Source organism: Argiope bruennichi, chromosome 5 (assembly GCF_947563725.1).
Source record: "Argiope bruennichi chromosome 5, qqArgBrue1.1, whole genome shotgun sequence".
Lineage (NCBI taxonomy): Eukaryota > Metazoa > Arthropoda > Arachnida > Araneae > Araneidae > Argiope > Argiope bruennichi.
The window spans coordinates 91,399,664-91,413,572 of NC_079155.1; the positions used below are offsets into that span (position 1 = coordinate 91,399,664).

The 13,909-nt window shown below is 29.8% G+C and overlaps 1 protein-coding gene across 1 annotated transcript in view; it reads right to left on the bottom strand.

Annotated features, from left to right (window-relative positions):
* Positions 1 to 13,909, bottom strand: part of LOC129969147 (uncharacterized) — a 195,404-nt gene that overhangs the window by 22,154 nt on the left and 159,341 nt on the right. The window contains exon 3 of the mRNA XM_056083574.1: positions 2,005 to 2,140. Coding sequence (XP_055939549.1) covers positions 2,005 to 2,140 — 136 coding nt within the window. The remainder of the gene's footprint in view (positions 1 to 2,004; positions 2,141 to 13,909) is intronic.

Here is a 13,909-nt window from a genome sequence, read left to right on the forward strand (position 1 = left end):
TCCAAGAGCAAAAATTAGCTTTAAATTTAAGTCTGATTCAATCGCATTCGATTTAAAGAGAGACGGTTACTTCACTAAACAGAAGACTGTCGTTCGCTAAGTGTGGACATTTTTTTTTCTCTGATATTCGATAACCGAACGTTTCTTTACTCTACATTTTCATTATCGGGCAACAAACGAAACGTTTTGGCATTTAATATGCTCCGGCCAAGGCTGGATTTCCTTTATTGGGGCAAAATAATGCTTAAAATCAGATATAAACAAAGAAATGTATCGCATATGCATACCACAACTCTTGCTATTTGTGCATGCGCAAATGGGGGGATAATGGGTTTTCGCACATGGGTGGATAAATGCAAACCACCGATACTGCTGTTTTACTCATGCGTGAATCGTAGATGGAAAATAATTAAAGCAGCAATTTTAAAACTCCCTTTTTTATTTTGATATATCTTCAATATACTAAAAACTTCCCCAATAAATTCCCTACAAAATGGTACAAATATCTCCAATATCAGTTAAGTATTTATCGAGTTTTCTCTTTCAAACATACAGATGCTTTCAGGAGACTTCATTTTATCCTATGCATAGATATATTTACGAGATATTTGGATTTTTTATTTATAAATTATTTCTTAAAAATTTCTGTGAATTAATTTATTTTAATTATTATGCCGGTGTTTATCTACGAAACTATGTTTATAGCACTCATGTAAAGTATATGGAGTTCACATATGAGCAAACGAAAACACATTGCTTCTGAGCAACCGTGCCAAATAAAGGGTTAATAATAAATTTAAATGTTAAATAAATTTAAGCATATTTAGATAAAGAGAAATATATTTTTTTTTATTTTCTGATTAACCTATTTAAAAAAAGTTTAAATGGTCTACCGATTCAATAAGATGCATTTTTATGAATGAATAATGAGGAGTTACATAAGAATAGTATTTATATATTAGATTCATTAACCTATAAGATGGATAACTGTATTTCATCCATATAATTAAAATTGCACTTATCATTTTTTTTCATATATTCATTCTTATCCTAAAGTCATTGCAATATAACATTTTATTTTTCTGCAATATATTTTTCAGTTTCTTAAAAGAAGAGAAAAAAATCATAGATTCGATAAAGGGTATCTTGAGTTGCCCATTTGGAATTATTTCTAATGATTATTGTCTCTGTTTTCGTTCTACATTATAGAACGATTGATTTATTATTACAAATTTGGTAAAGAATAGTTCAGAGGGAGGAAAGGTACAACTTGGAGCAATTCTTTTTGTTTGTGGGGTGGGAGATTTTTATCAGATATTTAATATAAAAAGAAACGAGATTTTACCAGTTATCGGAGATGGTTTACAAAAACATTATTGCGCAAAAAATATTTTTAAAAAATTTTAGTATATTCAAAAGCTTAATTTTTTTCAATGTTGATTTGATTATAGTATTGAATTTAACATTTTCCCAGAATTTTAATTGTTTCATTTTTTTCATAATTTTCAATAAAAATTATAATTTTTGCATTAGAATTCGAACCTTTTCACTCCGTTTTCATGTATTTAGTAGTTATTCCTCCTCTGTCAAAAGAGTTAAGGAATGAATTTTCTATTTAAATTCTGCTGATTTAAATGAGTAATAAAAAGTTTTATTACATTATTGCAAAAGACAACCTCCAATATGAAAACTGACCATCACTTGAGTAGCTATGTTTGAAATGACCCTGTAGCATCATGGGAATCGAATCAGCTCGAGATGTTCTTACTCGCCATAAACAGAACGGGTGTTAGGTTATTAAAAAAAGCATCTTAAATTTCTAACAAATCTCATGATTAAAATTGTTCACTACGAGAATCATGACATCAAGTTAAGCTTAAAGATGAAATAAGCACAATCACTATTCCCGCTGAAAAAATTGGTCGCCAATGGCGGCTCGTTAGACATTTAAAACTTGAAATAAAATTCAGTTTTTAGCAACTCTAAACTCTTATGGTAACTTACCTAATACTTTCATTTCCTTTTCGGCCTCTACAGTCTGGAATTCCGGAGCTTCAGCAGATACCTCACATCTGTAAATTCCTGCACTGTTTAAGTCCACATTACGGAGATATACGCTCTGACTTCCTGATTTGGACAGCTGAAAACAATAGAAATAGATAGGGATGATGTAGAAAATATGAAGGGATGGTGATATTTTGCTTTAAAAAATATACAGAATGTTCTGGTAATTCAGAGCAACTTTAAAAATCAATAATTCACCAAAGAAAAAAATAATTTTATAAGATCATCTGAAAATAAAGGATAGCAAAAATGTATTAGTCAGAAAATTTTGAATTTATTGGCTGTGTAGCTTACAATTGAAGACATCGAATAGTTATTCAATTCTTCTAGAAATCAATATGAAGTAAAGTTTTAAAAATATATATAACACGAGTATTTGTCAATTTAAAAAAAACAGCTTTCAAAAGAGAAACTGCATTTTTCCACAGTAATGAGCAATTTATATTTTCTGGTATATGGAGTATAGAGAAAGTATAATGATCGTCAAAAAATTCGAATTCGAGATTTTGATGAATTTCCACATTTTAGATCATCTTGAATTCAATAAAAATTATTTTTGGTAAATGTCCGTCCTTCTGTCTGTTTGTCTGTGACAAAGATAAACCCAAACATATTGAGCTAAATAGATGAAATTTGGTACACAATATTAACATCAAATTTGTAGATTTCTATCAAATTTTCAGTTAAATCCGTTCGGAAAAAGTCCGTCTGTCCAGTTGTTCAAATATAATTTAACACGATAACCACAAAATGAAGAGAGCTAGATAGGTAAAATTCGGTATACAGATTTAACATCTATAGTGTAGACACTATAACTGTTTGAACCAAATCCAGCTAAAGGTTGGCTGTCTGTCAATCTGTACTTTCAAAGAGATGTAAATACGAAAATTTAAAAACTCGATGATTATCAATTTTGGTATAAGATTTTATGATTACAAGTGCAGTTGTATGACAAATTTTTATTTCAATGGATTGAGAAAAACGTGTCTGAAACACAAATTCGATTTTTGAATACTATCAAGGCATGCCAAGGATAAATCTCCAAATAACTCGCCAATTATGACACGATAGATTTCGTAAAAATATTAAATTTATGCCAAAAGTTAATATTTTGTAACTATTGTACGCCAATGCCATGTAAGACGTTCTCTGGCATAACAAGTTTATTAAAGAGTATGCGAGATAGTTGTAAGAAGACCACTTTCGCTGGTTTATATCATTCCTGCTATGCCTTTCCTCTTATATAACTTCCTTTTGAAAACATTATTTAACATTTAAATTTTTAAAATAGAATATAAGCTAGAAAAAAAATCGTCTAATCCAGTCTTAAATACATGCAAATAAGTGGAAAAATTGGTTGCAGTTCTCCAATTAATTACAATCAATCATGTTATTGATATAGTTTCAATCCATTGGTGAAATTCTCATATAATATTTATTTTTTAAAAAAATGTCTCAATAAATAGATTTGATGACATTTGGCAAATGTAGCCACATTGTAAGATTTTTTTTCCTAAATACATAACTAAATACTATCAAACATCTAAATCACTCTTTGATATGATTTTGTACTTTCTACTTAATCAACAAAGAAATATATCTTGAAAGAAGAGGCAGGTGGTCTCCCCGTATAAGGGAATAAAGAATACACAAAATAAAAAGATAATAGTTGATAATGGCTTAGGAATATTCAAAAACAATTTGGTAAAAAATAAAAAGAAGAAAATTGTACAGTCAAGAAGAGAATAGAGTTAAAATAATTTAATAAATTAAAAATAATTCGGAGACATTAATTTAAATAAAGATACATTTTTTAGTAAAATTTCATTTGAGCTAATCATAGGCCAAATCTTGATACAGTGATTATGCATGCATTTAGTTATCGAGATAAAACTTTGCTTTATTATATACATACGAAAGGTACTTTATTGACAAAATCCAATGTTAACTATATATATTATCTTGGATTTTTATTAAGCATTGAAAATAGTTAATTAGCAGCATATAAAAATAGCATATTAAATTCTATTGTGTATATATAATAATAAACACATCTAACAATGTAGTGAAATATAAATACTCTTCCATAAACACACTGTAAAATTACTGACAAACTTAAAATTGTTACTGCAAAGACAACTAAATTATTCACTTGAAAGCTGTATCCTTTCTGAATACTCTGAAACAGATGCCAATTAAAATTAGCATCCGTCCATCTTGGAAAGTATTTAGCAAGCGCAAACTGGCAGTTTTGAGAAGATTATTTATAATTACAGTACTTTTTATTTATACTGCAAGTGATAGTTAAAACGACCGACCCTTTCTAAAATAATTCTCCCAACAATTAGATTGAAATGTTTCCCCCCTCCGACGCAAAAGCCTGTGTTTAGAGCGACACTCTAAATTTATTTACTGAAATTAAGAGCCCAGAAACTACTTTCCGCCTCTATCAATTTCCCATGCAACGTAAATAAACGAATTAAGTTGGAACAAAAACGAAAAGTTTATCCTCTTAAGCGAACAAAACTCTTTTAAAAGGTGTATTGGAGACCATCTTTTAAACAACAATTAATTCGTTCTTTGTTCAAAGGCTGGTGAACAAATTTGCCCCAGTGGTTGCTCAGGTTCATTTTGCTGGGTCATTAATTATTTCCGCCCCTTCTTTGTTGTCCCACCCATTCAAATGGGGCTTGAGTGGTAAATATTTAACAATCTAGCTAAACGTTACCACTTTAAGGAGGCCGCTAAAGAAAAGCGCTCCAGTAATTGCTCTATGCCTTTGCTATAAATTGAGCCATCAAGATTTAAAAATCTTGCACAACACAATGGCTTCGTACACATAAGCATTATGTACGGTTTGTTTGCCGTGGGTTTAGCATTAAATTATTCCTTCACAATCTCCTATCTTGGTGGCTTCAGTTGGTTTACAAAGGCGTTAGTCTTAAGTAGATTAAAGTTACCCAATGACGGAGACGCATGGGTGTAAGATACTTTTAATCAACAAGACGGAGATACCTTAATCAGCATTTTCCTGATTAATTACATCATTGGAGAGTCGCCGGAATTCTTCCAGAAAACAAAAGCAGAGTAAATTATTTCATTAAATAAAGTTTCAGACCATTGATTTAACGAAAGTTTCAATGCTCATTTCATTAATAAACACCAGAAGCGATGGCATGGGAGATAGGGAAAATGATTTCTTTAAGGAATATTTCCATGTTTAATTGGCATGAATTATTTTTCTTGTAAGAGAATGTGATATTTTATTTGCATTATTCATTGTTCCTTTCAAATCGCATTCGCATTCAAATCGTAAAAGGAAATTAAGAAGAATGGGATAGAAACTAAATATCCATATCTTTTAAGAAATGATCGATCTATCTTATTCACATGTTTGAATATTTAACATTTGGCAACATATCTAAAGAGTCAATTTCCTTCTTAATTGTCCTTTTATATTAATTACATAATATAACTTATTCAATTTAAGAGCATATTATTCACTTTTCAAATAAATATGGAAACATTTATAATTTAACTGAAACGTTGCAAAGATAAATATTGTCAAGTACTTATTTATATTGGATAAACTGTCTCAGTTGCTTTGATAATTCAGTTTATAAATTCCAAGCCTTTGAAGTTCATTCACTCACATTTCGTTATTTGTAACATTTCAAAGCAATTTGTTTCACAAAGCCTATTAATGACCTACATTAAAATTTAACTTTTTACAGAGCGCAGTATATTTTTCCCCGTCTTTAACTATGCAGATCTAAATAATTAATTTACAAAAATATAGAAAGTGTTTGTTAACAATATAAAATTTTTAGCAAATATACATATTTGTAACATTTCAAAGCAATTTGTTTCACAAAGCCTATTAATGACCTTCAATAAAATTTAACTTTTTACAGAGCGCGGTATATTTTTCCCCATCTTTAATTATGCAGATTTAAATAATTAATTTCAAAAAAAATATAGAAGGTGTTTGTTAACAATATAAAAATTTTAGCAAACACACATTTAGTAATGAGCAAAAAAAGGAAATTTTTATTAAAAAACATATGGAAGACCAAAGATGCTTGCTCTTAAGCATAGTCAAAGTAAAATGGAATTTGAATTACATTTGAAAAATCTTTTTTTTAATTTTTGAACAATGCAAATAATAACATAATAATTTCTATGACATGCATTCTCTTTACTTACTATTTGCAGCGTCTCATACTATTGCAATTATAGATTTGATATACCATTTTACTACAAATAAAACCGTGTTTCATTTTTTTGTTTAATAATTTGAATATTATACAAATTACCCCTTCATATGTTTAATTAATAAATAATTAATGATAATTTATTAATTTGAATACTAAAGAAACTTATAACTATTTTTCTTAAAATTCATTAATGATGACGCTTTTCATGTAGCCTCAAAATTTATCAAAAAGTAATTATTTTCTTCATAATTATGCCCTGCAGTCCTGAATTCATGGTACAGGGCATTCTAACTATTATTTATTGTATAGGTATCTATAGATGCAAGTGGTAGAGTAAGGAAGGGAAAGATCAAACGAAAGGAAGTAGAGTTATAGTTTGGTTACATTTCACTAGAGAGCAGAGATGGCTAAAAGGTTATGGATTATACGTTGTAGAAGCATCCCATGGCCACCTTGATCTCCTGATTTACATAGTCTCAATTATTTCTTATGGGGATTCTAAAGATCCTTTTTTATGTGACTCGATTCAGATGGAGATTTTGTTGCTCGAATATTCGTAGCTGCTGCAGGTGTGGTTTGTAATGCTTGGCATCTTTTGAACGTGTTCACAAATTATTCCACCGACTCTGCAGACATACATCACAGTAGATGAACGCAATTTTGAACCTTTTTTTTTAACATTGCCCTTTTCAAGAGACTGTCAATAAATACTTTATTTTTCATTTCATCTCTTCTTTTTAGTTTGCATCGTACCGTGCTATCTTGCTACTATACATCCTTTTATAGTAAATAATCATATCTGCGCATTTTATCAGTGTTTAAGTATAGACCATGAATATTGAGATCGCCTTGAATTTTCAAAATACCAAATCATTGTATTAAGAAAATATCACTGAAAGTAATTTCAGAGCTCTGCGAGGATGTAAGTGGAAAATCGATTTTAAAGCATTATGCTTAGAAACATAAAATAAGTCAAATTAAATGAAAAAATGTGCAGCGGTATCAACATAAATTTTGATTATTAATTCTTATTCAGTATTTTCAAATGTAATGCTTTGATTTTTTTTATCTGAAAATTTCAATTTTGAAAGGCTTTCTGTTACAAATAAACTTATATTTTTGCTAAATATATTACAAACCTTCGAATTTTCAGGCAAATTGTCAAAATTCCCTTATAATTGGAGATTTTGCTTGTGAAATAAGATGATGATTTTTTATTTGTTTGAATATAAAAATGTGTTTTTTTTAAATAGTTAATTTTAATTGTTCACTTTATTTTAGCTCATAAAATGTTTTGTAAATAATTATCACAATTTTTTTCTCATTTTTTTCTGCTAGATGGCACCATTTGTTTGAAACATAAATTTAGTTGAAATAAAGGTATTATTGGTAATTAGATTATAATGATATTAAAAGCATAGCATTTTCATCGAGAACACACAACAAAATAAAGTCATTACGAACTAAGAGGGAAAACAATGACTAAAATATGCAGTCGTCACAAACAGGAAATTTAAACTAAAACGTACAGAAAGGCATCACTGCGTATTAGAGAAAAGTAACACTCTATAAAATGTGCATAATGGGGTGAACTTATGGTATATTGCAAATAATACAAGAGTATCGATGGGCAATGATACAAAAATGTAATAAACATTGATTTAAAGTCACTATGCATTGTGATTTATTACGAATATCATTTACGCTTCAGTTGTCTTTTGGTAGGTTACTAAAACAAAATAATTTAAAAATAAAAAAAAATCATCACAAAACACAATGCTGCTGCTTTATTCATCTTCATTTACCTTTCAGTTTTAAATAAGACTAAAGATGCTCATCTTTTTGAAACTTAAAGCACTCGCATAGTTGGTTTTCCGGAAAAAATATAAATAAATAACACATAAAAATGTTGGATATTATTAATAAAATTACGAAATATGCATCTATTTTAGTACACTTTGAACAATTCTCTGAGATTAGATACTAAACCAGATGCATATAAAATCCCAACATCCACATTCTTATCAGATTCTGAGAAAGTCCAGCTGCGCGCTTACTGTTGATATTAAACAAACCTTCTTGAACAAAGGGCTGAACGAGAAAAGCTTTAGCCCTTCTTTTTGATCAGACAGACTCCTTCGTCCAAATACGATAAGCACAGAGTAGATTTCTGAGCTTCCTGGAACTCTTATGAGCTTATTATTTTATTCCTCATTACGATGATTCTCAATCTGTGAGATATGGTTCCTTAAGAATGAAAGAATTCTTGGAAAAAGACACAGTTTTAAAAAATTGATTATTGAAATTGAAATGGGATAAGAATGCTTCTTCAAAAGAAAATATTTATCGAGATTTTTTTGCAATCTGAAAGTATATTTTAAAAACTAACATTTTGTCGAATTTCCAGTCTTTTTAATTTTTTTTTGTTTGTGCTGCATATCCTTATCTTCTCATAATAATAATAATTGTTTCCTTTGCATAAAAAATCATAAAATAAGAGAGAGAAACTATGTATAAGGTGATGAGATATCCTATAGATTAGCTATCTAGGGGTTTAAATTTTACTTATTTCATAATCATCATTACATAAACAAGAAATCAGGTGAAAATTTCGTTCCATTAATTCTTATAGAGGAGTTTAAAAATTTAAATCGTTAAGTCTTTCGTCTTGATGAAATGGATAAATGCATGCAGATAAAACAGGTAATAGTAACTGGTACTGTGTACCAAATCGGAAGCAAATTAAAAAAAATTGTGTTCTTTATGCTGTAAATAGCCATCTCTCTATACCTGAAAACATCTCTCTATACCTTTTTTGGAAATGTAGATATTTCCAAAAAATCATCTAGTCGTTGTATGCCATATAAGAAAGTCGATAAATTTAATAAAATGTAACGATACTTTATTCAACAAAAAGAAAAGAAGAAAACACAAAACACATCCGAACCATACAAAGAGACAGCGATTGCAAAAACAATAACAAATAAAGAAATAGCAAATCACTATTAACCAATCGCAACAGTACAACAACGCTCGATGTACTGTTAAAAATCGGTCTCTATATGTAACTTTACAAATGGAGAAATGACTCCTCTCTATTTACCGCTTCTTCTTTTATAGTTTCTCAAATAGGCAAAATATTTTCTAGAATACTATGTGGATCTTGGCTGCTAATAGAAATATAGACATTATTCTTGTATTTTCTAGAATCCTCTTTTTTAATAATGCAAATTACCAGATCGAAAAATGGTGGCCAAGGTCACAATTACCACTGACCTGTCATCTATTAAAATATCTATAAATCTCTCTTGAATACTATCAGACTAACTACGCAAGGGAAACAATATTGAATTATTGTATATTCAATACAATTGTACAAATTGAATATTTGTATATATTATATATTGTATACAGAGATTGATTGATGTATATGAATACTTCTGTTCTGAAATAATACTTTGAGGCAATAGAGCAATATGAATGAATAGTTTTATTTTCTCTTAGACTTATTTACTTTTAATAATATACTGATGAGGAATTTACAAATTATCCATAAAAGTAATTCTTTACCCTATTTAGTTCTTTGTTATAACATACGTATGGCAATAAGATGTCAGTTCTTGTTTAAATATTACATATAAATGTTGAAAAAAGTATTATTAACATCTAAACATTGCATACAAATGTAAAAAAATGGTTAAGAAGAACAATTAATGCTTAAATATTCCAGTATAATATAGAAAAATTAATGTGTAACGCTGATAAAATTCTGTTCTTCTTCTACTTTTTGTGAAAATAATAGCAAAACGATAGTACTTTATTTGTTTTTTACTGGAAATATTTCAGTAAATAAATCGTAAAAACATAAAGTCACCATTTCATAACAATTCAAACCCCGCGCAAAGAAGTTTATTAAAAAAAAGAAATAAAACCTTTGAACAAAAGAACCTATCCATTTTTTTTACGATGCGGTTGAGTTCAAAGGTAATGCGAACAATGCTTTATCAGAAAATCATCGATTTCTACCGTCTGGATTGAAAGTTAGGATGCAGATAAATAATATCTGAACTTCCTGTACGAAACCCTACGTTCGAAAGTAATGGTAAAGTCTCCATTGAATTCCTATATTCCAGGGGAAAATCCAACATAAATTATAGAAACACTTGTTCTTTTTTTCGGGAAGATATTTTTACGTAAAAACTTCTGCAAGAAATTCCTTGAAATGACTCTTTTCTAGTTCGATTCTTCCAAGAAAGCGCAATATGTTTATATAGGAGCAGAGGCAAGCTTTGAATTGCTTCTTGGAATTGTTGGGCATCAATCAACTGGATTTTTTTTTTTCATATTTTTATTTAAAAATGAAAAATACAGCTAGAAAAATAGGAGACTTTGGTGATAAAACGATATTCGAATACTGGTTTAATGGTTGCCGCCAGAGACTGATTTTATGCAGATGTTTTATGAATATTTTCTTATTTAACCCTAATATTTGCATTGTTAACATCTAAATGTATTATTGTTCAATGAAGCATATCTATAAGAGATATAATAAAATATTTTGTTATAATTGTCGTTGATTTAAAATGGAAAAGAGGAATTCAAGATTTATTGGCAAGAACACCAAACAACTAGATGCATTTTAACCCTTAACTGGGGAGGGGAAATTTTAGAACTTAACTGGGGAGGTGCGGTCTACGAGACCGCATTTCATTTACACTCAAATTAAAATTTCTAATGAATGCATTAGTATGAAAAACTGCCGATATATTTTGCAGATATTTTTCTTGATATATAGATATGTTTTAGAAATTTTCGAAAATATATTATCATTGAAAAAAGTAAATGTGTTGGAATATGAATTTTCTTCTCAAATTATATGTTACAATAAATAATATTCTTGAAAAAGCATATTACTTTTTACTTTTTAAATCATATTTATTTTTACAGTATATGAAGGTATATAGAAGACAGTATAATGAAAAATTCAACAATTATATGAAAATAAAAATAAAAAATGACAATTCTTAAAATTGGGCTTTTTTTATCTGCTTGTGTGACTTTCATAGAACGATTTTCTAGCGCATTTTAAACATATAAGTAAAGAACTAGTATAAAAATCAACCTATAAAGGCTGTATATATATATATATCTTGGTGTATTAATATGTTTTATAAATTTTTCAAAATGCATTATCACTAGGAAAATTAATTATGTTTGAACATACATATCAAAATCAGTTGAATGCGAACTTTCATCGAAAAACTTTTCTGTACAATTATCCTTATCACTAAATTCACTTTATTCTTCATTTAAAAGTGTCAAGAGCACTGCTTCATAATAGGATCAGTAAACTGGATGATATTTCGGGGCTCACATTTTATCGCCATCTGCTAAGCCTTGTTTATCACTGGGACACTAACAGGGAGCTTAGAAACCGCTAACAGATTAGAGACCGCTCTAAAGGAAATAACCGAATTATTTTAAAAAGCATCTGCTGAAATCGGTTGAAAAAGTGCACGTGTATTCAAGGTCATAAAACAGGAAGCTACAGGGTCAATCCATTCAATTGAGCTAAAATCAGAATAGGGGTGATAGAAAATCCATCGCTAGCGGTCTCACAGACCGCACGTCCCCAGTTAAGGGTTAAAAGGAATAATCTGAGTTATATAATAAGTTTGCAGTTTTTACGACGCCATTGCATTATGAAGTTGTGGTCAGCTGTATAATAAATTACAGCATTGGAATTTCTGGGAATTTTCATTATAGTTAATATATCCAAAAATGGAAAACGTATTTATTTTCTCATATACGTAGTATAGAGGAAATATAATAATAAGCAAATAATTCGAATTCGTGATTTCGATAAATCTCCATGTTTTATACCTCCCTGCTTCAAAAAAAATGATTTATGGAAAATGTCTGTCTGTCTCTCTGTGACAAATATAACTCAAAAAACACATTAAGCTAGATGGTTAAAATTTAATTCACGTACTTTAAACCAATTTCTAGATTTCTATCAAATTTTGAGAAAATTATATTCAAAGAAAGTTTGTTTGTCGAGTACAAGTTAACACGATAATAACACAAGAGAGCTCGATAGATGAAATGCGGTACACAGATTTAACATCTATAGTGAAAATACCTGACAAACTTTGAACCAAATACAACTATGAGTTGACTGTCTGTCAGTCTGCACTTTCAGAAACATGTAAAAGGGATAGTTAAAAAACGCCATGGTTTAAAAATATAAAATTTGGTATGGGAATTTGTAACTACAAGTTCAGTCTTATGTCAAATTTTTGTTTCAATTGGTCGTGAAAAAACATGTCTAAAACACAAATTCGATTTTTGGCATCTGTTAATGTATGCCAAGAATTAATCGCCAAATAATTCGCCAAAGATGAAACGATAAGTTCAGTAAAAATGCTAAATTCACGCCAAAACTATTATACGCCAAATGCGAGAAGGTTATGGGAAGAGCACGGCCGCTGGTTTTATTAAAGATTATATATTATAAAAAATATTTAAAGTAGATATAATGCATATTTTATTGGTATCAGCTGTAATTTATGGAAGTACAAATAAAATGCGACAAGTCACAGAGAAAAAAATTAATGGAATGCGGAAAAAAATAAGTTGCGTCGATTTGAAGTCAGTCAGAATTCAATCTTTCAAAGATCAAAAAAAAAAAAAAATTATTACAACACAATTACATAAAAATAATGTCAGAAGAATATGATTCAGAGCAAAAACCTTGAAATAAGAATACGTCATCTTCATGATGTGAAAATTATCACTGATTATGCTTATTATACCCAAAGAATACAAAAAGAATTAATGTAATTTTCATGATAACCCATTAAGTATATATATATCGATTCTAACGAATTAGGAAGATGGTGTTTGCTTTCTTTTGCTGTATCAGACATGTGGTGATATTACAGGTATGTATAACTTGACCATTATCAGAAAATAATTTCTTAAGGCAGGATGGATCAGAGCAATAGAAAGGCAGAAGAATCAAACTGTGTCAAACATCTGTTTCAATAAAATAGACTAAATAAGTTTACAAATTGCATTAATTAAATATAGCTCATTAACAAAAGCTTAATCCAGAAAGACAAAAATGAATGTAAATTGTAAACAAAAAGCGCAATTAGGTATATCAAAAATGGACTACTCCGACTCTCCGGAAGACACACGTAGAAACCTGAATGACTAGACCCCCTCTACAGCAACACTGTTGTTGAGTCCTAAGAGCCATCACCGGCCAAGGTGCATCCTTTCTCTAAAGAAGTGCTCCCATTATCGGTGAGAGGAGCCAGACCTCCACCTTTTGTGTACCCACAAGGGTATGGCGAGAACCAACCACCATGCCGGAAGCTCCTCATCCTCAATTACGAGGTGCCCCTCCCGTGGGACACAATTAGGTATAGTCATATCACTGACATTCCGACCCGCCCGAAAGCACAATGATAATTAATGAATGACCGGACCACCACAACAGCAACACTGCTGGGAACTGTGGTTGAGTCCTAAGGGTCATTACCGGCCACGGTACAAACCTTCCCTAAGGAAGTACGTCCCGTCATCGATGGGAGGAGACCGACCACACCTTTTCGTGCATC